Source organism: Boleophthalmus pectinirostris, unplaced genomic scaffold, assembly GCF_026225935.1.
Source record: "Boleophthalmus pectinirostris isolate CB_2022bp ecotype Guang Dong unplaced genomic scaffold, ASM2622593v1 HiC_scaffold_16, whole genome shotgun sequence".
Lineage (NCBI taxonomy): Eukaryota > Metazoa > Chordata > Actinopteri > Gobiiformes > Gobiidae > Boleophthalmus > Boleophthalmus pectinirostris.
The window spans coordinates 9,712,135-9,739,591 of NW_026571095.1; the positions used below are offsets into that span (position 1 = coordinate 9,712,135).

The 27,457-nt window shown below is 39.2% G+C and overlaps 1 protein-coding gene across 1 annotated transcript in view; it reads right to left on the reverse strand.

Moving 5' to 3' along the window:
- The window catches only part of sntg1 (syntrophin, gamma 1), a 187,396-nt gene that overhangs the window by 37,230 nt on the left and 122,709 nt on the right, over window positions 1-27,457 (reverse strand). Inside the window, exons 12-13 of the mRNA XM_055151904.1 lie at window positions 2,449-2,487; window positions 1,833-1,949 (exon numbers count right to left, since the gene is read on the reverse strand). Of these exons, the coding sequence (XP_055007879.1) occupies window positions 1,833-1,949; window positions 2,449-2,487 (156 nt within the window). The remainder of the gene's footprint in view (window positions 1-1,832; window positions 1,950-2,448; window positions 2,488-27,457) is intronic.

The following is a 27,457-nucleotide window of genomic DNA, read 5'->3' on the forward strand; positions in this document are numbered from 1 at the left end:
GATTCAGGATAGTGTGTCATTTGTGGAGGAAATTACAGTTCTTCAAAAATGGTGTCCTTTGTGAGTTGCTAATTGCGTCCTTTCAAATTGATTTTCTTTTCCAATAGTAAAATGAAAGAAAATGGCATTATTTATTAATTTTTTTTGACACATTGCCCACCACTTCTCCCACGATACTTTGTAGCTGAACTCATCGACATTCCCTGAGGAGTTGAAGCTAAAAGGAGGCACTGCTCTGTCTGAAGCTCTGTTATTCAGCTTACATTTTAATCTATGCTTTGTTTAAAGACTGTGATCATAAAGAACTGAAGTACAACATGTGAGATGATTTGTGCTGTTATGAACAAGTCCTTCTCAAAGAAAATTGAAGCAACAGTTTTTAGTAACCGTATTTTTCAGACTATAGGTTGCACCTTTTTTCATGGTTTGGATGGTCCTGCAATTTATACTCCGGTGCTACTTATAGATTAAAATTTTCATACTGACAGAGGGCGCTCTAGTCTTGTGTGTCAGTATCTGCTACTACTATTACTCCTGTATTACTCTCACTTTGCTCTATTGCGCATGTCTCTTGCAGAAAGAGCAGCTGTCCTGTCTGGTATCATGTCAGTCGATCGCACTATAACTTCTGTACCACTGAAAATTTTAATTTTAAACAAAAACATAAAGACAACGAAACCATCCTGTGTGGATTCAGAAAGGCTGAAATAATTCTAACTGGAACTGATGCTGAATCTGACGACAGTTGCACAGAAGAGGAAGCGGTGCTCTGTTTACCTCTGGAGGTCGCAGAGTTGCTCAGAAGTGACACTGAGGATGAAGAATTGAATGGATTTAGTGATTTGGAGTGAGATGGAGACTTGGTAAACGTGTTCTGTTCTATTTTTTATGCTGTAGTTATCTGAAGAACTGTTCATGTTCCGTTAACAGCCTGCGCATGTCTCCTGCAGAAAAAGCCACTGTCCTGCTGCAAGTAGTGAAGTATTCAGGCGAAAACAGTAATCGAGCAGCAGGAAAAAAGGTTGGAGTGAGCAAGAAACTTGTGAGGGACTGGCGGAAAGCGTGGATGGAGAACACAGCTTCACGGCAACTGGGAGGGTCCGCTATGCAACTTTCCTGGAAGTGACTGGATGAATCGACAAAGCCTGAACTTCAGTGACAACCGAAATTATCCTGTCGGGATTCAGAAATGCCAGAATAATTCTAACTGATGCTGAGTCTGACAACAGCTACACAGAAGAGGAAGTGGTGCTCCGTTTACCTCTGGAGGTGGTGGAGTTGCTCAGAAATGACACAGAAAGTGAAGAATTCTGTGGATTTAATGATTTGGAGTGAGATGGAGAGTTTGGTAAACTTGTAATGTTCTGTTGTTTATGCTCTAGTTTATCTGTTCATATGTTACATTAACATACCAGACGCCTATTCAGCCTGTTGTTCTCTATTCTGTTATTACTATAACTTGCCTTTTGAGATGAAATGTCTGTTCCTGGTCTCTGATTTTATAAAATAAGTGTCCCCCAAAAAGTGAAACTTATAGTCGGTGTGACTTATATATGTTTTTTCTTCTTCATTATGCATTTTTTGGCTGATGTGACTTATACTCTGGAGCGACTTATAGTCTGAAAAATATGGTCGTCACTCACCTTTTTGTGTAAAATCAAACACCTAAACAGGACCATGAATGCTTGTATTGATCACAGGCTCCTGAAAATGTGTTGTTTCAATCCATTTAGTATTTTTTCTTGAGCTTACAAACTATCTTAAAACATATCAGACTGCAAAACATCAATTTATCCAATTTCATTCATAAAATAACGTTTGAATGAACTTACCGGAGGCGCCGTGAACTTGAATAGTGAAGATCCCCTCAGAGCAAGGAATTTCGGTGAATACATTCGATCTTGCACGGAGTCCTGTTCCTTCTCATCCACCCAGCCCATATAGATGATCTGCCAACACATAAACCAATGTCAGTGAAAATTCATCAAAAGTTAGACCAGCACAATAGAATAAAGATCCTACATTACTACTGCAATTCTCAGAAAACATTGCATTACAACTCTTCATCACAGTTTCTTGGTTTAGAAGCTCATTGAGGGAATAAGGGAGTGAAAGATTGGGGACATATTTCTCATTCGCTTAAATTTCCGTGGATAAATTGTCATGTTAACTTACTTCTGTGTTCTCGGGCAAATGAAAGGGCCACAAAAGAGAAGTGATGTTTAGCCTGACATAACTTATTACGCTAACGTTCCTCGCTGGATGGAGTGAAGTGATGCAAACAGCAGACTTGTGTTGCAATAGTCGGTAATAGGGGTCCTTTTTCTGACAAACTGCCGGAGCGTGTTATATTCAGCTGAGATGAGGATGAGAAAGTCGTGTTTGGAATAAAAAAAAAACAAAAAAACTTAAATGTAAGTAACAGTGGGGGTGCGCTGAGGCTCCTACCTGCTGGTTGACTGGAAAGTTTCGGTTTATCTTCTTCACCTGTGGAACAAAATAAAAACATTAAAATCATGATGGAGCAACTTTTAATTATTTTATGATTATTAAGAATTATTGACTGCTTAAAGGGTCCATATTATGCTTTTTTCTGGTTTATGTTATAATATTTCCATGTTTCCTCATCAAAAACACACCTGGAGTTGTGTTTTATTTCATTCATCCATGTTTAACACACAAACCCTGCACAGGCCTATTTAGGATGAATTCTTCTTTCAAACTGAAAAGCACTCGAATCATACAAGAATCATTTGGATGATTTCACCCCTGGATTTACCAATCTCTACTGAATTTAAGGTAAAAGGCAGTGTTGTAGTGGGGATTTTTTACGTGACATAATATTTGATGTTTTTTTTAACTCAAAATGATGCAGAATCAGGTTAGTAACATTAACGTTGTTCATAATCACATGAACCAGGACTGAACCAGGAGGACTAAACCAGGACTGAACCAGGAATAAACCAGGTCTAAACCAGGTCTAAACCAGAAGTGAACCAGGAATAAATCAGGACTAAACCAGGACTGAACCAGGAATAAACCAGGACTAAACCAGGACTGAACCAGGAGGACTAAACCAGGACTGAACCAGGAATAAACCAGGTCTAAACCAGGTCTAAACCAGAAGTGAACCAGGAATAAATCAGGACTAAACCAGGTCTAAACCAATTCTAAACCAGATCTAAACTAGGACTAAACCAGGACTAATCTTGAACTTGAGAGCAACAGAGAGAACCCCGAACCCGCGGAGCAGAATGTCCACAAAACATGATCGGGCAATGCGCTTAGCCCCATGGGGCGCGAAGCTCTGCGCCGATCCTTCCGCTTGCGGTCACCCGACAGTCTACATGGGTGCACCTCCGGGATTGTCCAGACCTGGCTTAGACCTGGTTTAGTTCTGTTTTAGTCCTGGTTCAGTCCTGGTCCCTCATGTGGCAGGTCACTATAGGACAGTACAGGAGATATCATGAACCTATGCAATTTGTTTTCACCATAACCAGTAGCTCCGGTTTGACATTTAAATTGTAAGCTATTTTATATAGATTTTTATTTTGTTTTATATATATCTCACGATGGGAAAAGTGGGTGAACGGTGTACCCCCACGTACCACACCCACTACACCTCTGGTAAAAGGTAAGGCTGTTAACTTGACAACTACTGTTTCATGACATCACAAGGTGGAACAGAGCATTTTGAGCTTTGAAGATGTAGACAGACTAAAAATAAATGTGTGAATGAAACAAAACACAACTCCAGGTATGTTTTTGATGTCATAACAACATTATAACATGGCTTAAAGGTCACAAGAGTCAACTTTGTGTAACATATGACCTTTAAGAGCTCATAGAAGTAGATTTGGCATAATATGTCCCTTTCAAATTAGAACAATACAAGATTACCTAATGGCATTGGAATAATTTAGACAGAAACAATAGTTTATGTAGCATCAGAAAAGAGCCAGTGAGTTCTAATGCAGTGGATTTGTGTTCAGGCCGACTGTTCTATACTTTTTCTAATTTATACAGAGAACTAATCTGGCCTCGGAGGATTGGAGCTGGACTTTGAAAAGATGGAATCAATGGGCTCAAATTAAACTGCCTCAGAACATACACAATTATTCCAAGAGCAATCGGCTACAATAGAAAAACTTCCTCTTCCAAACATGAAAAATCCATTTGCGATAATTGGTCAGAATTGGTCATTGTCCCTAAAGACATTGTTTTCAGTCTGAGTGATACCAGAGCCATTTCACGGTGTGTTCATTTAGGTACAAAAGATTTAGCTCATTATCGCCTAAACGAGGAGAAGCGGGGGAAGTGTCTCGGGAGGGGGAAGTCTTGGCATCTCCACTTGGACTGCTGCCTCTCCACCAGGTCTTGGAGAAGTGACAAAAGATTAAAGGTCCTGTATTACATAAAGTGGATTCGTGTGAGCTTTGTGAAAAACATACACATTTAACACACAAACCCTGCATATATAGTTTTGTTTTTTTAAACTCCATACACTTTCTCTAGAATCATTTGGATTTTTTCAGCCCTGGAATTGCCAATCTCTACTGAACTAAAAGTAAAAGGCAGCTGTTAACTTGAAAACTACTGCTTCATGACATCACAAGGTAGAACAGTGCATTTTTAGCTTTGGAAATGTAGACAAAGTAATCACAAAGGGTTACTCAAACCAGTGGTGGAGTTAGGAATTTGGGGGCCCTGGGTGAACTTGAGTTTGGGGTCTTCATTATAATGCACTGCTTTTTTTTTTATTTGTTTGTTTGTTAATATATTTATTGTCTGTTTTTCTCCATTGTTCTTGAGACATGCACATCTCTATTTGAATTATGGTGGATTGGAATCTTGTCTTATTAGTTAGGTCGCCTACTAGATAACCAGAACTGAAAGTAGTTTTATTGTTTGCTGGTACAATTACATTTTTGTTTACATCTATTACATATGATTAGTTTTTTGTTTTTTGTTTAGTTTTCTTTATTTAAAAGGGACAATGCACATTCACAAACATATACTTGTGAACACGTCAGAATTAGCCCGAAGACTACTTTTCATCTGTACTCCCTGACAGGTCAGAGAGACAGAGACATAAGAACATCAGACGCGTCACACAATAGACCACATTCAAACAACGGCCTGACATCCAAGACTTTAATCTTGTGATTTTCTACTCACTTTCTATTAAAATATTGGTAATTTGGTCTCCAGTGTCTCTGTACGTGGCCCCTCCCACTAGAGCAGCACAAATGAAGAGTCTCTTTCCAAACGCTCTTAAAGGACGACTACTACTACCCTTCAACAAAATGTCTGAGAAAAGTGGAGCCTGCAGGATTTTACAACTGACTTATTCCTGTTTACATACAAGTCAGGTTAAAACTTTGTGTTGAGAGAGGTTGTTCATAATATTATAATATTTTGTAAAAGAAAGAGTTCATCAATTTAAAAAGACTGTAATAGATTTGTGTTTCTCTGCACAGATAGAACTTATTGTTATTTTTGGGGTTTATATGACATGAGACGATCGAAATAGGTTGGTACGGCCCCAGAACAAAATGATGACACAATAGACAGACATAGAAGAAGAAACAGCACAATGAGACACAATCATGACCTACAACACTGACATTTACATAGGAGCATAAAATAAATGGTTACCAATTTGGTTTCTCTTAAGCCATCATTTCAGATAGTTTTAAATGTACTGAATGTGGTGGAGTCTCTTATTGTACTGGGATAATAATAATTGTGCTATGATTATGTTCAAATCAGGATCAAGATGACGAGTTCATTCTAACATGAAAGCGAAATCAGATACAATTTTGATAGTGTTTCTTGTTCAAAAGTAAACTACTCTCATTTATTATCATATTGAGAGAAAATCAAATTGCTCTGAGGTCTCGGCAATTAGTACAGGGTAGTCAGGGGGTCTTAAAAGTCTTAAAAAGGTCTTACATTTCATGTTCCTAAATTAAGGCCTTAAAAAGTCTTAAATTATGTTGTCCAAGTCTTATTTTTTTCACAAAGGTCTTAAATTTCATTAGCCTATTTTTTTGTGTACTCAGTTGGGCTGCAGTGCAATGTTAAATGGAGGGACAGAAAAAAAACAACAACGTCAAATCACTGTAACGTGAATGAACGTCTAATTTGGAGTATGCGCAAACAATACTTAATTTGTCTTGTTAGAATGTTATAAATGATTTTTTGGCCATTTTACAAGCAATGCATCCTACTATAAATGAGTTCTGAATGAGATTTTATTAAAGTTTTTTTTTTTTTTTTTTATTTAAAGCAATGAGTAATGATCATTATTAGAATTGGATCTGGTGTTTTTCGCCTGCATAATGGGTGCAATGTTGGTCTTAATTTTCATTTAAAGGATTTATGGAGGATTTTTTTTCAGTTTCAGATTGTCAATGAAAGGTTAAAATACCATTAGAGAGACGCAGCTTTGTAATTATGATGACCAAAAAAAAAAAAAGAATGAAAATCTATCAACTGTGAACGTAGTGAGGCCAGATAAACACCATCCAATAGAAAACGAGGCTGCCTCTTTTTCTATTGGCTGTTAGGTTGTCAATCAAACTCCCTACGTTTCTAGTGTAACTGACTCGTCGGCGCGCAGGGATTACGTGGTTTACGCAGCGGTTCTTAGAGGCTTTTTCAAATTGTCACTTCCTCACATTTCGCACAAAGTTTGTCGCGACGGCCGACGAGAATCCACGACCGGTTCGCCGCAAAAGAAAGTCCGTTTTTGAGGTCGCTGAAAGACGAAGAGAAGGGGAAAAGGAGCGAAGATAAACTGAGGTGATTCTTGGAGATTCCTTCCAGCGATGGCGCGACCGAAGCAGACAAAGGGACTAAAAACTGACGCGTCGGTCGATAAATTATTTGTAGACAGGTCACTTCAACGGTAATTCTGAACGCGCACTGGCTGGAAACAAGCGTGATTTCTAAAGTAAAGAGGCGGGAGGAGATGTTTCTAATGAGGGAGCTGTGGAGGAGGAAGGTGGTGTCACGCAGGCACGAGGACTGTCGCTGTATTTCTCTTCCCTTAAAAAAATCCTCTATACAACCTTTAAGTGGTCTTAAAAAGGTCTTAAATTTGGGGTAGTCAAACCTGGAGATACCCTGTAGTAGCACTAAGGGCAGTTGGTTGGGGGCCGTGTCAGGTTCAGGGGCTCTAGGTGGCGTCTACTGTTGCCTAATGGTAGCGCCGCCTCTGACTCAAACATGTCAATTTTGCGTAAGATAAAATCTTTAATGTTAAGATATAAAATGTGTGTTTTTGCTGCTGTTGGCCTATTCTTACAGTTGTGCTTGACAGGAGAAGTAAGTGGGGGTTTTGGGTCTTGAGTAACTAGCTGGATGATTAGCCTATTGTGCAGAGTGGTAATGGAGCGCCCTGGGGAAACTGGAGGGAGCCGCTAACCGCCAACTAGAAGATATTTCAAAATGCAAGCCTTTTGTGTGCTAAAACTAATTGGAGTCAAGTACATAACTCATCTATTGAGAGCAGCACTGACCCATAGCCTACCATTTTAAGTTTGGTTACAAATCTGTCTCTAGAAACCTAATATTCTCAGTACAATCCATTCCGAAACAAACTTAAATAGATGAAATGGCTACAGCGGGTACACTATGATAAAGTATTAATTCTAGCGTGCTCTAGTTATCCTGTGAAATGGAACTGTTGAGGGACCCTTCATTTAATCAGTGCATGCAAATTAACCAATGAGATGGATAGTCATTTCCAGCAGGTCCCCGAGCTGTTCCTAAAAAATCTATTTAAACAAATGCATTGTCTCCGCGCGTATTGAGCTAACTAGTGAGCGCGCAGTGGAGCTTTAAATGAAAATGTTCTGGCCACGATCAGGTATCCGTCCTCCCTCATTTAGACTAGACCTGTAATATACTACAACAAGACCTTGACAAAATGAAGACCCAAGCTTAAAGGTACTATATATGCAAAACTGACTCTTGTGAGCTTTAAAGGTACATTGTGTCTGTCAAATGCTTTCTCCATGAAGATGTTATTGCTTTGTATGGAATGTTTCACAGTATGGTATTGTAATAGGCCACACAGAAAGGCAAAGACAAGGTATAAAAAGAAGTTTGAATTGAATAAAGTAAAAAAAAAAAAAAAGAATTTAATGAAGGCTCAGATTAGGTAAATCATTAACAAAAAGATGGTTCCAACTGGGATAACTTAAACAAAACTAACCAAACTAGACAAAGAATAGGGCTGTTTAGAGGGCCCATCTCATGCAAAATCAACTTTTCAGAGCTTTCTACCTTCTAAGAGCGATATGTGGGCCTTGTATATGTAGCCGAAGTGGTTTTTCGATTGATTCTGCGTTTTTTTAACAAGTTACAGCGTATTTCTGCCACCCTCCCACATGACGACAAACTAAAGCCTGCTACAACGATGACGCGGCCAGATACACCTATGGCGCGTTTGACGTAGCAAAAGGCGCTTCACATCCGCCTCCCTCCACCGCTCCCTCACCTCCGCCTTCACCCTGCATTGGCTGACAATTCCAAAAGGGACAGCATAATCTAATTGTTATTTATTTACTAGCGTTTATTAATACTTTACCAATCAGTAATGTCCGATTCCGGGTCCAACACATAAGGCTGAACGCACTGTATCGCCATGATGAATAAAAGTTTATTCCTACCGCTATCAGGGTGCACGTCTGTCTCCCCCTCCCTCCTGAGATGGGCGGAGGAAGGGCGGCTCACTCAGAGCCTATGTCACGTTTGGAGGGCGGAGCCTGTGCTTTCTCAGGACGGGCAGGGGGATGAGCAATAGTCGGCCTTTCATAGTTCCTGGTCTGTGACTGTCTCCAAGAAATCAGTAAGATTTCATAACTATTGTGTAATGGATGTTCCAAAACCCAAATTGTGCTTGTATATGTGCAGAAGATACAATGTGAAAAGAGTTATTTTGCATGAGATGGGCCCTTTAAATACATGAGGGCCGACTCAAACTGAACACAAGAGCGGGGAATTACACAAAATAATTAACTAAAACTACTAACTTAATCAAAGTAACAAGAAGGCAAATAAGTATAATACAGAAAATAATAAGTGATCATAAAGTGACCTTAAACAAACTAGACAAAACTTAACCTAACCCTAACTAACTAAATTGTTCGATGTGGATGGTCTCTGTTAAGGGGCCTCTGTCTGGCCAGAACAAGACTTGTATTAACTAAAACGTGTGCACCCAAATTAGAATATAAGTCTAAATAAAGAAATTAAATTAAACTATGTGTGCTGCAATTAACTTAATGAAAATGAAATGAAATAATACTAACACTGTGGAGTGGTGGGAGAGGTATCCACCACAGGCATTAAACCTTTCTATCACCATGGAGACCAAACTAGGTCAAGTTACAGGTCAGATCTGTGGAGAGGCAACCCTGCTCCCATTCAAAATGCATGGTTTTCTAGGTATTTTTGAGCCACCTGTAATTGAATAAATGGTAAGGTAAAGCTGTTTAATGTCATACTGTGGAACATTCCAGGCGAAGCAATGGAATATCCATAAAAACAAGCAGGCGACAGACCCCCAACCAAGCTGTTATAATGCTGTTATCTCATCAGAAACATGCCTGGAGTTGTGTTCTGGTTCGTTCACATGTTTGAGTAATCCTGGTTTATTAGTCTGTCTGCATCTCCAAAGCTCAAAATTCACTTAAACATGAGTGAATGAAACAAAACACGACTCCAGCGTAATACGGGCCCTTTAAAATCCGTGTGTGGGTTTAGAGGGTGAGGAGCAGCAGAGGAAATGTCATGATGTTATGTTATGGAGAAGGGAGAGATTGTGTGGGCTGATGTCTGTGGCTATAGTCACATATTCAATACAACCCACACACAAATGACAAAATATAAGACTACAGATATTATGCAGCAGCTTCCAAAATATGTGAAAATACTAGTAATTCTGGAAGTTAAGTTTGAGTTTTCGTCTCATTCGAAGTGTGGTAGAGAGTAGGTGTATTAGACATATAATAGTTTGCTTTGGCTACAATTCTGCATATTGACAAGTAGTTTTTTTTTTGGACTATAAATCACACTTTTTCATGGTTTGGGTGATTCTGTGACTTAACTCCGGTGTGACTTATATATTAAAGTTTTCACACTGACAGCCTTGAGAGGGGCACTTTAGGCTTGTGTGTCAGTATCTGCTGCTCCTGTTACTCCTGTACCATTGTCACTTCGCCCTCCACTTAGCATGTCTCCTGCAGAAAAAGCCGCTGTTCTGTATTCAATGGTAATCAAGCAGCAGAAAGAACGTCTGGAGTGAGCGACAAACTTGTGAGAGACTGGCAGAAGGCGGGGATGGAGAACACAGCTTCACGGCAACCGGGAGGGTCCGCCATGCAACTTTCCTGGAAGTCACTGGATGTACCGACAAAGCCTGGACTTCAGTGACAACCGAAATTATCCTGTCGGGATTCAGAAATGCCACAATAATTCTAACTGGAACTGATGCTGAGTCTGATGACAGCTACACAGAAAAGAAAGTGGTGCTCTGTTTACCTCATGGATCTATGGTTTATCTCCGGAGGTCGCGAAGTTGCTCAGAAATAACATTGAGGATGAAGAATTCAATGGATTTAGTGATTTGGAGTGAGACGGAGAGTTTGGTAAACTTGTAATATTATGTTGTTTATGCTGTAGTTATCTGTTCATATGTTACATTAACATACCAGACGCCTATTCAGCCAGTTGTTCTCTGTTCTATTGTTATTACTATAACTTGCCTTTTGAGATGAAATGTCGGTTCCTGGTCTCTGATTTTATCAAATAAATTTCCCCCAAAAAGTGTGACTTATAGTGTGGTGCGACTTATATATGTTTTCTTCTTCATTACACATTTTTTGGCTTGTGTGACTTATACTCCGGAGCCAGTTATAGTCCGACATATATGGTTATTTTTTTTTCTTTTGCATTATGTTGTCTTTTAATATGCACTGTCCCTTCAATAAATAAATACAAATACAAAGATACAGGTAAAACAATAGGAACTAATCAGCAAATCTCCAAACATAATATTGCATTCTCCTCTAGTTGAGTCTAGTTCTTCAATGTGTTTCAGTCCAGGGACCCCCAAACTAATGAAGAGCTGGAGCCGCTACTATATATATGGCATACAGTTTAGTTTAGTTTAGTTTAGTTTTCTATTAAATTGAGCCTAGTGTTGTGTAGGCCTATAAACAGTTACTCTGTTATTGTATATTCAGTACTAGGGGGAGTATTCCATCAAAGTCACTTAACAAGTCCAGGCTTATCCTGAAATCCTGAGCTGAAACTAGTTCCATCTCAACTTGTTCCTTGACAGAAATAAGCCTCTGACCAAAGCTAACTCAGGCCTGAAGTTTAAGATGTGCTTTGTGCTCGCTGTGACTCTGAGAAGGCCAGAGCAACAGAGCGACGACATCAAAGAAAAATGGGCTCAAAGTGTGACTTTTTTAATGATCTGACTAAACGAGAGAGGAGCCACAGTGCGCACAGACAAGAGTTTGATTTGGGCCACAGAACTTTCCCAGTCATTCTGATCTGAGGAGCGAGAGGAAAAGACAAAACTCCCACTCCTCTCGCAGTCGCTCTGCGGGTAGAGAGAAAGTTATCTGCGGAGTATGGACTCTGGAGCCTGGTTAATACGGGCCGGGGAATGAAGTTGCCTGAGTCCTTCCCATTGCGCGGTAGTACGTGTGGAGCTTAAGTTCCGTGGTGCGTAAAAGTAAAGCTGTATTGAAACTCTTCACATGTAGCCTAGAAGAAATGATAAAATCCGGTCTGACGTGTTTGCAGTGTGACAGGAAGCGGGAGACGAAGGACTGATGATGATCAACCAAAGATTTCGTGAATCAGCAATAACTATTTTTGTTTCATCGACTGTATTATCTTCAAACCACGAAAGCTTGCGCGCTGTTAGCATTCTAGTTGTTGTAACATTGCTGTGACAAAAAAAAAACCTCTGCTCTGGCCTCTGCAAGTTCCTTCAAACACAGAATAGCCAACCACTGATCTAAACCTGACAAAAACAATTATTATAACTCATAAACTCACGCGTAATACTTGACCCCACGTTATCAAAACTTCCCTTAACCGAGAGCTAGTTACTGCATTCCGCTCGTATCTTTCTCTATTCTGCTTAGTTTCCTGTTTTGATTAATGCGCTCAATATATTTAACATTTCCAACACATTTTCACAGTCCTAATTTCCAGCTTATTTGCATATAAATGGATAATTTCTATGAATACAATTAGAGAAAATATTGACTATGCCGATAGCCTTTTTCTGTTTAAATACCCACAGTTTTCAGCTAATACTGCCTTTATTTTATGTGCTTTGAACACCATATTTAAAGGGCTCTTCTGTGACTGAGAGGAGTGGGTGTTTTTCTGTTAGACAGGTGCGTCAACAACAAATTCAAGCGAAAAACAAAATCAATATCAGTTTAAGTGGACACTAAATTTAGAGCTCACTGACAATAACAGCAATAACAGTCATTTTGGACCAGTTAAAGGACTCATAACGGGCAGAAGCAGGCAAATGGTAGCGGTGACAATACAGCAATCATTTTTCAGACATTGTGAGGGTCAAAATATACGTTTGATCATCGGGTGAATTGTTGTTTGGATTGGTGGCACTTAGAGTAATATGTGATTTATATCTGGACTATCATTTAAATTAGGGTTGTTGAAAGTTTAAAAAATCTGATATTAATCGATAAAAAACTGAATAGAAACTAGATACTTCTCTGAGCAGGTATTGATACAAAAAAGTCACATTGACAGGACAGAAATGAATGTTTCCTGAATAGTTTTGGAGTGATTTTGAGCTCTGTCAGAACAAGTATAAGAGCACATAGACTAGTATACACCCAAGGACCACTATGGAACCTACCTGGACCACTGAAGGATTTCACAAATATAAAGCCACATGGTAATATAAGAGTGAGTATTACCAATGAACACTGAAAACCACATTCTACTGTCTAAGATCACAGTATCGGAATGGTATCGAGGGTTGAGTGTTATCACGATACTATAATTTAAAACTTGATTTGGATACTAAGGAATACATCATCTACAAACAGCAGAGATGAGATCCTGTGGTCCCCAATCCGGCCCCTCTCCGGCCCCTGACTGCACCTAGAAACTCTGTCCATAAATACTAAGCCCTGGCAGAGTCCAACATGCACTGGGAACAGGTCTGACTTACTTCTGGCAATGCGAACACAGCTCCTGCTCCGGTCATATAGGGACTGGACAGCCGTTAGCAAACAGCCTCGAACCTCATACTCCTGTAGCACCCCCCACAGGACACCATTAGGGACACAGTCAAATGCCTTCTCCTGATCCACAAAGCATATGTGGACTAGTTGGGCAAACTTCCATAAACTCTCGAGCACCCAATGGAGAGTGTAGAGCTGGTCCATTGTTCTACGACCAGGATGAAAACCACACTGCTCCTCCTGGATCCGAGGTTCGACTATCGGCCGGATTCTCCTCTCCAGTACCCTGGCATAGACCTTACCGGGGAAGTTGAGGAGTGTGATTCCCCTGTAGTTGGAACACACCCTCCGGTCCCCCTTCTTATACAGAGACACCACCACCCCGGTTTGCCAGTCCCGAGGTACTGTCCCCGACCGCCACGCGATGTTGCAAAGACTTATCAGCCAAGAAGCCTTGCCAAACACCTCAGTGACTTCAGCCAGGGTGATAGACTTAAAAAGTTCATATTAATCCACTCTACATGATCCTTTTTTTCCCCGCTATTTGTAAAAAAAAAAATCCTATTCATAATATAAACCCTGGCTCCAGATTCACTCCTGTAACTGTGGGCATTGCGACGTCACACTTGCTTCGTCCACTTCTTTATACAGTCTATGGTTCTAGCTCACGACTCCATCTAGTGGTTCAAATTAGGTCTGTTACATCTTGGTCAAATGTAAAGACACAAGGTGAATAGCGCTCATGACTTCCACTAGTGGTTATAGGCAGTGTAACAAGTTTTGCACAATTGTTATCATCCTGAATGTTTCTTTATCAGATCATCAAATGTCCATACTGTCTGGGGATGGAATAAGTTATAGGTGAGCATGGGAGGGCATCGTGGGGTGTCTGCCATTTACTTTTCCCAAAGGCGATGTTATTGCCTTGCCAAGAATGTTCCTCAGTATGGCATTAAATCTATCTAGCTTCCATTTACACAATTACAGGTGTATTTATCTGACACAACAACTTGAAAACCATTCCTTCTGTGAGTGGGATATGACGTGTAACTCGGCCTGGTGGCATCCCCTGCTTGTCTCCATATATATAGGTAATTTAATGCAACACTGTGGAACATTCCAGATAGAGCAATACCATCTTTTTGTAGCAGCATATGAAGTGCACCTGTAATGGGAGTGGATTAGTTGACTTGTGCAGTTAAATCCACGTTTAGCCTGTGCTATATTAAACTGGTCATATTCAGGACTTGCAGCCTCATGCCCCAAAATATCTGGGACACGCTCCAGCCCAGTGACCCATAAAGGATATTAGCATGAGATTAATATTTTTAGCATTACTGCGTATTACATAGCAGAAATATGACTGTTCATAGAATTACTATATTAACTCCCAACACTACGGCACATGGGATTTTTAAATATACAGATTTTTTTTTTTTTGATGAATATGAAATGATACATTTTGCAATATTGATACTATGCAGCTGATGTCATCAACATTCCCTGGGAGGCTTTGTGAGTCTTTGGCCCCGTCCGCACTAGTACGTATTCGAGTCATTTTCGTTGCGGGTGCAGTGTTCGTCCACACTAATCCGATAGATAATGGTTCCAGAGACAAAACGATCTGGTGCGGCGAAGTAATTCACCACCAAAATGCTAAGAGGCTAGAATATATGTCCATTCATATATGCGGCCTATGTGTACGACCTGCAGACGTATAATCTCTGAAAAGTTTAATATGAACCATCTCCAACGCAATAGAAGCACAGAACAAACTCACCATCAGCAGAACACCCCTCTGTCACAGAAAGAACACTCATATTCCACTGAGTCGTGTCCTTTAGTCCGACAGAAGCTGAACCGCATCATTTTTTGAGCGCTCGGTTTATGCATTATCGATCCCCGGGTCGACTGGGCCTTTCTGTGTGGAGTTTACATGTTTCTCCCTGTGTCTGGATGGGTTTCCTCCGGGCACTTCGGTTTCCCCCATCAACCCAAAACATGCAACATAGGTCTGCAGTAAGAACAGTTGATAGCTAAGGTCAGTTAAATACAATCAGTCAATGAACGTGCCCAGGGACTACAGGTGGAAATTCGCACTGGTGCTACAACCTGGTACAATACATCTCTCCTTTTAAGGTTAATGTAATAATTGTGCGCTGTCCCTGCCTCAAATAAATAAATACATAAATAAATTAATGCAAATTTGCCATGTGGCTTTAAGTTTTGTTTCTCTAAAATGTAAACAAATATGCTCAAAGCTGTGTGGATAGAGAAGGCTTGCGGACACAGAAACGACGTGTCTGGACGCAGATCGTTTCCGATACAGTGATACGGTGACACGCGGATTTGTTTCAGTGTAAATGTAGTCTTTAATTCAGCGTTATTTCAGCATAATCTGACCAAAAAGAACTGACTTAATTGGAACTACAACATGTGAGCTGATTTGTGCTATTAAACAATTCCCTCTCACATATTATTACAGTAACAAGCCAGATTTTCACTTAGTCAAAACTCTTTTAATCAAACCCCTAAATGCTTTGTTTAAAACCATTTTGTATTTTTTCTGGAGGTTTTTTTTTTTTGCGCTAATGTGTGCATTGTGTCACTATGGTAATTGCTGAACACTCCGCCAAGAGATCCATGTAGAACACCCCCAGCTTGAAGGCACTACAAAGTATCAATACTATCTAACTTGGATTAAGGAAAACGCAATACACTACGTGACAACTGGATAGGATTTTGAACACATTTTTGATTTTGTTACGAAAAAATCCATCTTGTTTTCTTGGGAGTAGAACAGCCAATAAATCAGGTCATGGAAATTATATCAACAAATCCTCCACTAAAAGCCTTCAGACTATTATTATTAGTACAACGCTGGAAAATTTTGCTGCTTGTTGGAGCTGCTGAAGTGGAAATATCTGGCTCAAAGTGTGAAAAACTCATTATGAGAAAAAATGGCGTCTGAAACTGGGGTTACAAGCAGAAATCTATAAACATGGAACAAATATATAGTCTGGCATTATCTCACAACAAACAAAACTGAAATGGGTACATCATATAACTAAAGCACTAAATTATATTGGAGAGCTGAAGGGAAAACCAAACCTAAACAAAGGAATATGATTCACAGCTGACTCATTCCTCACCTAATTTGTTTATAGATATGATCGCTAGGAGACAGACTGAGTCCTGCCTACATAATGTGCCCACAGTATCATACACATAGGTTTAGGGACAGCTAGAGCTTCAACTATATCAGCCCACTTTTGTGAAGAAACTTGTTAAATATATTCCAATAGAATATATTTATATAGCAGGTTCAAATCTCGCTCCACTTGGAACACTCACATTTCCAATTATGTGAATGGTACATTGTGTAACTTTTTCAAACCGTGTATCAAATAAAGCCTAAAATAAGAAAATGAAAAAACAACAATTTCCTTCATTATTTGTTTCCAAAACCAAAATGAAAAAATGGTTAACAATTTGTTCTTTCAGTTTTAGAATTTGTGTTTAATTGAATAAATTGAATCACACTCTCGGGTGATCAGGACTGAGACCAGAATCAGACCGGGACCAGACCGGGACTGAACTAGGACTGGTCCCAGGACTAAAACAGGACTATACCAGGACAACACCAGGACTAAACCTGGACTGAATCAGGAATGAACCAGAACTAAACCAGGTCTAAATCAGGACTAAACCGGTTTCAGTCCTAGTCTCAGTCCCAGTCTGGTCCCAGTCTGGTCCTGATAGTCTATGCGGGCGCATCTCCGGACCCGTCCCGACACTCAGTCATGGCTTGGTCCTGGTTCTATCCGGCATCACAGTTTAAGTCATGGAAACGGGAAACGGCCCCGTTATTCGTTTTTTTTCCATTATTCATTTAAACACAAAATCGAAATTTCGAATAGAATCGAATTGTTTTCCGTTTTTTCATTTTGGTTTTGGAGACAAACAATGAAAAAAATTATGTTTTTTTCATTTTCTTATTTTTGGTTTTATTTTGACAAATGAATGAACGAATGATACATGGATTCCTGTAAAATGCGTTTCGCTGGGGAGATGTTATTACTTTGTCTGGAATGTTTTACAGTATGGTACTGAACCTTTCTATCTTCATGGAGACCAAATCAGACCAAGTCACAGGTCAGATCTGTGAAGAGGCAACCCCACTCACAGTCATAATGCCTGCTTTTCTAGGTATTTTTCAGCTATAAAACCACCTATATCTAAATGAATGTAAAGAACAGCTTTTTAATACTATTCCAGGCAGAGCAAAGACATATCAAGAGAAACAAGCAGGTGACGAACCCCCAACCAATAAGTTACATATTGCACCTGTTGTGGAAAAAAAATTATATATCTCTCGATGATGAATAATTAATCCATTTGCGAAGCCAGATGAGGTTTTGGAACACAGGCCAAGGTTTATTCTTGTTACAGCAGATATGGACAGGGCCTAGGCCTGTCCTGGCCACAGACCAACAGCCTCTCCTCCCCAGCAGTATTTCCCTACTGTATTTGACCCGAATGTTACAAAGCACCAAGTTTATATAGCCTGAGATGACCAGAGGACACACTGAGAAGATGACGACTCCTACTGAGGTGTCGCCAGATGTGCTTGATCTCATTTGCATCCAAATTCACAGGCATTTGTCACTTCCTGACAAGATCAGCAAGCAAAAGGGAACACAAGTGTTTACATTGAAGAGTCTTTCTAACACTGTTTTTAACTACCAATCCAAATGAGTTTTAGTTACAAGACCAAATGTGTTTCTAAAAGATAAACTAATCACTATTTTAATTTATCGATTTTCCTCTGGGGGTCTTGAGGGAAATCTTTCCACAGTATAAATGTCCATCACACAGGATGAGAAAACTGCTGTTCAACTGCCGTGGCCCCTCCAAGCATAAACAGTAGGAATTTTTAAAAGGGATGAATAAGCACAAAAATACTCAAAACTAATACGATTCCACAGCTTCCCCAAAGACCTGTTTATATTAGTCCAGATCTACAGCAGCAGAGGCCTGTGAGCTCTTTGACCCAGCACCCACTTCTGACCTGAAGCCCTCCCCTCACACTGAGCACCAGAGTGTTCCAGACGTGACAGCCCAGACTGCTACAGCTACAGCTACACCAGTGTCTGTGAATTGTGATTGTGAAATGGAGCTCCTTTCCATTTATTTATGTCAATTTAGCTGAATGTAGCTGAAGTGAACTAGAGACTTGATTCCATGCACGTACTCACTGTGTGCGCGTGGGTGTTTTCCACAAAGTTAATTGTACTTTTCTCTGTAAATCTGTGCAAAACCAACATTTTAGCTCATTGTTTCTTAGAGGTAAAAAATAAATATGGAGAACTCTTAATGACATGGAATCACTCACACGCAGCTCCAACTGTGCATATCAAAAGCATGTGAAGATATTGCTACTGTGCAGTCGATGTCATCAACATTCCTTGGGGTGTGAAGCTGTCAATTTCTGTGGTTCTCTGTTCCATCTTACAATTTTGGAAGCACCAACAATGTTTCTGTATACATTTAGAAAAACTACAAAAAAGGATTTTTAATCTGGGGCTACGTTTATATGATGACGGTCTGAACAGAAGATGCAAAAGTGGCGTCGCGTCTTCACTTTTTATTCCGCGTTTTGACGAGCATTTTTGGGGATGCATGCTAGGCATCTAGGTGGTGACGCTAGGTGGTGATGTATGTGACGTAAACGCGTACGCAACGTGAGCAGATCTGACCAGAGTTTTGCATCTTGAGCAGTGTAGACGGAAACGCCAACTTTTCAACTATGGAGGGTATTTTCCGATTTTTGTGTTTTTAAGCCCCAAGAACACCGTCACCGTCTAAATGAAAGGCACCTCCGATTAAACATTTTGTTGTTTTTAACCACATGCGTTTTCATGTAAACAGGCCCTGAGTAGAAAATATATTTTTTGAGATGTGTCTTTGCCTTTTGAAGAAAAACTGATGAGGCAAGCAAATAAGAAGCCCTTTTAAGACAAACTCAAACATAAAAGGTCAGACATTTTACCATGTGTTTTGCACTTTATACTACACTATGATTTTAGATGTATTTATTTATTTTTATTATTAAAATCATGTCTCAGGAAATCACAGTATTCACAGTTAACAGAGCCAAGCCAAAAACAACGCATGTGCTTCTCTGAATAAACGTAAACCATACAGAAGTTTGAGAGTGTGAAGTTTGCCAAATGTCAATAGTCCATTTAAAGTAAGTGTGGTGTACTGTGTTGTACTGGTGTAGTTTCTGATAAAACAAGGTCTTTTACTCAAGGTCTGCCTGCACAAGAAAAAACTCAGCTAGAACGAACACGCTCCCTCTTTTCAATTCAAAAATCCAATATGCGCACCTTATTAGGAGTTCATTTTTGCTAGCTCATTAATCCTCCTTTTTTTGGTTCTTTTTAAATCTGACTTGGAAACGCCTTGGGAACGCATGAGTGCAAACCACCCAGTGAATCGGAGCATCTAATTGTTTGTTGCTGTTTATTGTTGAGGTGGGAGCCAGGACTGTACAGTATAATCAATTAGCCAATGTGGCACTTCATTTGTCCCTTAAGGATTTGGAGGAGCAGTAAACGGAGAGGTAAATAAAACACTAAGTACTCATTAAAACACGTTTATGTAGGTTGCAACTGAGCTATACGGGGTGAGACTGTCTGATACAGTATAAGTAGTGTAGCTATTACACCTATGGACCATGTTAGAATTTGCACATTTTAACTCGCATACTGATCTAAAACACCTTAAAAAAAAGTTGAAAAAAAGTATTGATCACAGGTTCCTGAAAATGTTTTGTTTAAATCAGTTTTGTATTTTTTCTTGAGTTTTCTTTAAGCTTTTTGGCAATGTTTGTTAGTGTGTGCATTGTATCACCATATTAACTGTCATTATATATATATACATATACTTCCAGAGTGATGTCATTGGAAAGTATCAGTAGTAAATATTTCCAAAAACTGAAACTGGAGAAATCAGAATTGATAAACCATAAAACAACTACACTACATTTACCAAGCAGCAGGGAAATGTTCTTATTTTGGGATGGTCTTATCCCTCATTCGGTTTCATCTGGACAGTTTTTAAAATAAAGAGGCAATTTTCAATTTCAAATCAAGAATGACTTCTAGATGGGAGCTGAAACATTTTTATTTCAAAAACAGGGTCCAGTTCATATTCTGAATAATCTGGCATGATTTATTTCAAGCAGACTCTACTCCATCTTATTTATACATATAGTTTCCTCTGCTTAGACCTGAGGTAATGGTGCATTATGGGTAATGGCCAGTTAGTCACAGAGTTGACATCTGGTGACACAGACTGACAATAATTTGCTCCCACATTCTATATATATATATATATATATATATATATATATATATATATATATATATATATATATATATATATATATATATATATATATATATATATATATATATATATACATATAGCACAAGCCACAATTCTCTTTATTTCAAGCTTAATATTTTCCTCATTGCTTAAAAGGGCCATATTACTGTTTTCTCATCTATGTTATAATGTTGTTTCCTCATCAAAAACAGACCTGGAGTTGTGTTTTGTTTCATTCACACGTTTAACACACAAACACAATGCAGCTCTCAAACAGAAAATACTTTGTACCACCTTATGATGTCATGTGGTGATCCAGGAAGTGCTCGACTGTGATGTTAGACTCCACATACCTTCACGAGAATCATTTGGAACATTTCACAACTGGAATTGCCAATCTCTACCAAAAAAAATTTTGCTTTTCAATTCATGACATCACAAAGTGGAAAAGAGCCTTTTCAGCTTTGGAGAAGTAGACATCCTTATAAAGCAGCATTACTCAAACATATGCGAATGAAACAAAACACAACTCCAGTTATGTTTGTGATGGGGTAACTTTATAATCATACCGTATTTTTTGGACTATAAGGTGCATTTTGAAATCCTTTAGTTTTCTCAAAAATCGACAATGTGCCTTATAATCCGGTGTGCCTTATGTATTAATTCTGGTTGTGCTTACTCACCTCGAACCAATTTTATGTGGTATACGGCGCTCAGAAATCTGCCAAAATGTTGTAGTACGACTTTGGTAAAGTCGGAGCATTACAGCTACTGTAGTCAAGAGCCTTGCGGAGTAAAGCTCAATTTACGGTCCTTAATCTGACAGAAGATGAGCGCATCAGTGCACAAGGAACGAGCAGTTTTTTTCAGCACTTATAGTTTATGCAAATTAGCCATGTGGTTTTAAATTTCATTTCTATAAACACATTATTACTCAAGGTATATTCGAGTCCTCCTCATAGGAAATAGAAAAACAAACTTAAATTGTCCACCCAGAAAGACAGGGAAGCAACACCGGCTGAATTACATCTGCCAATGGATTGTGAACGCCTGGGCTAAGGGATCAGTCTCAAGTGTCGTCCGTTTGTTTCGCTTAATGCGCCTTATAACCCGCTGCGCCTTATGTATGAAAATAGACAAGAGAATTCAACATTATTGATATTGCGCTTTTATAATCTGGCGCGCCTTATAGTCCAAAAAATACGTCAATTTAAAGCTCACAATAGTCAGTTTAGCATAATATAGGACTTTTAACATGCTGTTGTAATAATTTTCCCCTTCTCTGATGTAGGATTACTGGACTATGACTTGACACATGCTGTAGTTACAATAAACGCAATAACTCCCAGATTTACGATACTTATAAAACCTGCCATAAAATACTGCTCTCATCCCCCACATGAAAACACCCTTAAACCTATGGCTACTAATAATGACAATTTATGGGCTCGCATTTCACCGTCTCCCCGTCCTCCAAAAGGCATGAATAACCCCTGTTAGCATACACTTTACCTAGCGCTAAATGTCACTGACAGAAAAGTGCTCTGAATTGCAGGAGATATTGGCGTTAGCTTTAGCTCCACTCCAATTAAACACCATTCTATTGTTCCCCAGACACTTTCATGCAGAAAGCCTGCCTCAATGCACACAACGTAATTACGAAACCCGCTCTGACCCCTCCTCTTCACTATGCAGGTCATGTGCGCGTATACTGCTCAACAGTCAAGATCTGTTAGTCCCCGGGGAGTTCTAATGTGGTGGAATTATCCTAAACATGGGAAAAATTCAACTACACATAAATTGTCACCGATGTCAAGTACAATATGGTGGGTACATTTGACGACGTTAATTGCTGAACATTCTTCCGTCGGCATGCATGCATAGGGTGACTACATTTTCAATATTCTAAACTGGGACACACCGCGGTTGGGACTGTTGGTATAAATAAAATTGTGAAAAGAGGACCACATTATTTTTTGCTTTATTGTCATTAGCAAACATGGTTTTGTGTATTTTGGTTGAACAAATGAAAATGTATGCTCCTCTTTTTGTTGGCGAGAATCTGATTACCGTATTTTTTGGACTATAAGGTGCACTTAAAATGCTTTAATTTTCTCAAAAATCAACAGTGTGCCTCATAATCTGGTATAATTCTGGTTGTGCTTACTGACCTCAGACCGATTTTATGTTGTACATGGCGCTCTGTCAAAATATTTTAGTATGACTTTGGTAAACTATGAAATAGAGATCTGTGCGGGACAGAATTTTCAGTCAGGCTCCCACCCGCACCCGCAAAGAATGTGGAAAGAAATTGTCTAAATTCGCGTGAGATTAGACCACATCCTCAAGTTTAGGCTGCTTAAAATGTTTCTATTCATGCCAAATAAAATATCCAGCACAAATGATGCATGATAGACATACATTAGTCATTTGTATATTTTACTTTACATTCATATTTAGTTTGCGGGACTGTAGTTTATCATCCCACATTCAAGCTCCCGCCCGTGCCCGCAATTAGCTTTCAAAATGTGTCCCATGCTGCACTGTTTTGCGTCGGGTCTCGCGGGAGCCGGGCTCTACTATGAAGCTGCACCGTTTGATGGATTGTCAGAGCATTACGGCTACTGTAGTCAGGAGCCTCGCGGAGTAAAGCACATTCACCAAGACAGGGAGGCAATACCAGGTGTGTTACGCCACGATCTGCCAATGGTTTATTTCGCATAATGTGCATTATAATCCAGTGCACCTTATGTATGAAAATAAATGAGAGAAATCAACATTACTGATATTGCGCCTTATAATCTGGTATGCCTTATAGTTTGAAAAATATAGTAGTGAAAGACTGTATGTGTCCTATTTTAGTCCTGGTTTAGTCCTGATGTTGTCCTGGTTTAGATCAAATTGGTCAAAAAATAGGGACATCTGGAACATTTCTTGTATAAATTTGCTGGGACAGGGGACACAGGGCTCAAAACTGTGACTGTCCCGGGTAAATAAGGACATCTGGTCACCCTGTGCATGCATAAACTCCCAGCATTACTGCAAAGATTGGCTCTGCAGTAGCGGCATGTACATATTTATAATCCGCATGATGGCACAACCTAAATTCTGTCCTGGTTTAGTCCTGGTTTAGTCCTAGACTATTAGGCTGTCGGACTAATGGGCTGACCCCGATTTATCACGGGCACAGGCCTGTAATAAAATGGGTGGAATGTCAACGGGTCCGAATGAGTGTGGATTTAATTTAGATATAATCAGTGTTGGGGAGTAACAGATTACATGTACCGGAGTTACATAATCAGAGTACAGATTATGAGTAACTGTATTCAGTTACAGTTACTGTTTCAATGTGTGGTAATTGGATTACAGTTACTTGGTTGAAATAAATGGATTACACAACGGTATTTTCCTGTTTTTACATTTTGGGCTATTCCCTTTTCTTTTCTTTTTTGTTTGTTTGTTTGTTTGGTAATTCCACTCATTTCCAGACATTAAACCAGGTCTAAACCAGGTGTAAATTAGGTCTAAACCAGGACTAAACCAGGATTAAACCAGGACTAAAACCAGGTCTAAACCACATCTAAACCAGGTCTAAACCAGGTCTAAACCAGGACTAAAACCAGGTCTAAACCACATCTAAACCAGGTCTAAACCAGGTCTAAACCAGGACTAACACCAGGTCTAAAAGCAGGTCTAAACACATCTAATCCAGGTCTAAACCAGATCTAAATCAGGACTAAACTAGGACTAAACCAGGTCGAAACCAGGTCTAAAACTGTACTAAACTAGGACTAAACCAGGTCTAAACCAGGTCTAAAACAGGATTTAACAGGACTAAACCAGGCTGCGCAGACCGTGTCTCCTTCTATCAATAATATTTTTAATATGGTTAAGTAAAGTCTGGGCTTTTCAGTTTCTTTTAGCAGACAAAACATCTTAAGTGAAGATATTCTGGTCTTTGCTTCTCTACAGCAAATCAAGTAATCCAAAGTATTCAGATTACGTTACTCACTTTAAGTAATTTAATAGATTACGTTACAAACTACATTTTGGGGTATGTAATCTGTAATCAGTAAGGGAATACATTTTAAAAGTCACCTTCCCAACACTGGATATAATCATGGATTAACAGGCGGGTGTGGTGCTGTAATGGACTCGTGCAGGATGCTGTATGACATCACAATGGGGAGTTATAATGTGGCAGAATTATCCTAAACAGGAGAAAAATCTAACTATGAGTTCTAGCTAAATTGTCATCGATGTCAAATACAATATGCTGGCTACATCTGATGCTGCTTGTTAGCCATATTCACGACTGACTTCCCTGCTGACTATAGCAAACCAAGCGGAAACCCACTTCAGCATCACTCAAAGTATGGAGGTAGAAAATATGCGCCCCATAATAGCCCTGTTACTGTTGTTTTGTTTTTCGCCGCCCGGTATCATTACTATATAATTTATTATGATGAATAGTAGCTACAATACAATGCAATGGCTGGCAGTGGTACAGAATAACCTTAGGCTTAGAGATGTGAGTGTGTGTGGGGTGTGAGAAGTCATTAGCGTGTCTCTCTAACGCTGTGAAAATAGCAGAGAGGCTGTTATACCAGGCACAAATTGAAAAATGGAGGTATTAAGGCTCAAACCGGTGTCTCATTGGTTTATATGATGGCAGTAAAAGTACAGACATACAGGACAGCGGGGCTAATGTGTCCCTGTAGGAATGTGAATCTAAAGGTATAAAGTTAATGGCAGGATAATTCCAGACTGCTGCTGACATAGGCTAAAAGCAAAGGACATGTTACAAGATAATTGTATGCAGTTGCTATCTGGAGTTAGAGAGTTCATGTTTTTAAAGAGACTGAAAGCTGGTTCAGAAGGTTGTGAAATTATCTGCAAACTGAAGGAAAAATACTAAATTGATTCAAACAGCACATTTCCAGAATCCTGAGATCAATACAAGCATTCATAGTCCTTTAGGAGTCTGATTTTCAACAAAAAAGGTGAGAGTGAAAAAAATAGTATAGTGACTAGTGTTTGACTAATGTAAACTGAAAGGGACATGCGGCACAAATCAGCCTATTGTAATTCCAGCTAATCAGCTCTTGGTCAAATTGTGTTAAAACAAAGATCAGATTAAAGTGTAATTTGAGTAACCGAGCTTCAGAGCAGAGCCTCCAGTTAACTTCACCCCTAATAGTCTTTATCTGACAATCCAAAATAGTCTTCTCTGAGCGCTCAAAAATGCTCTGCTCATATTTTGCCTGTTTAGTTGTGTCACAGATAATCTATCTCCTCCTATTTTAACACCATAAACCATCACCAGACTCTTCTGTGATCAAAGTGTGTTCACAACAATCAGATTTGTTTAGTTTTTGTTCATTCCCGTTGCTGACAGTAGAGGGAGCTCCAATGCTTAAATACCTCACTGGAAACAGGTGAGGTAGATACACAGACAGGTAAATATACACTGATAATCTATATAGCTATAGTAGTATATTTTAAGTTAGAAAATGGAAAATACTTATCCCGAGGTGACCAAAAGTATGTCTAAAAGAGTATGCCACGAGAATGCATAATATGTTTTTTTTAAGTGTTGCAAGCCAGACTCATTCACTTTATCAAGGAGTTGGGTGCTTTTCTTATTTTGATATCTTGAGCAGAGAAGAACATCTGTCAAAAATATTTACCCTAGATTTTAATGAAATGTATTTAATTTTATTGTGCAAGTAGAATTTCAAAGGTTATATTATTAACCTACATGCAAATTCATGGAGATGGGTAACCTCTTCTCAAAAGCTGTGTCTAAAATGGGACTTGCTTCATGCACTTGTTTGATGGTGAAGTTCTCACTAATGAGTGCCCCATGTTGTCTGAGGTTCAAAGACAGTCTGATCTGACTACTCTCCGGAACACATCTTGAATCACACAAACAAAAAGTGTGAGACAATTACTGTATGTTCAGTGTAAACAAGATCTTTGTTTCATTAGTGGCACATGTGTGAGCAGCTCAGGTATGGGTCATGATGCTGCAGTACTCTGGGGATATTCGTACAGTGTGCTCTCACAGACTCTGTTTGAGAGCAAGATAAAAACTAAATGTGTAAGTATTAAGACAATCCAATAGACATTATCACCATTAGGTTTAACTGAGTGGCAGCAATAGCAAAAAAGAGAGAAAAGTGCATATGAAGGTTTTTAGCACAAACCCCAAATGAGTTCTTAACAAAAATATATGGAAGATGGAAAAACAGTCTCTCTTATGTTTAGAGGCCATTTCTTAAAAATGCAAATCCAGATTCATTTTGGCTGCTTAATTAAGAGTGAGAAGTCTCTTTGTATCTTCCTAAAGTGGGAGTTGTGAACATTTTCTAAGAAAATATTCATGAATGAGGCTTCATGTTACCAACCAAGGGTCCATGGACAATGCACTTAATCTACTGAATGCCACATGTGAATAGAGCCTTGATGTGAATTGCTTTGAGTGCCTATAGAAAATCACAACATCAATACCGCCATTTGCAATTGCAACAAATAAATAAATAAAATCAATACATGAGATGTGAAATAAATGGAAATGTGACACTCACGTGGCTTGTGCTTGGAGAGTGTCACTGCCTGATTTGGATCCATACACTGTTTTTCAAACTGCGCATACCCAGATGCTTTGGCACAAGTTGCTATAGTAACCATACTTTGGACAAACCAAATTATTCAGATGAATTTTATAAAATTTACTCTTGGAGAATATAATGTTGTATTGATTAATACTTGCTCAAGGTCTGTGAAAATTAGCTGACAGA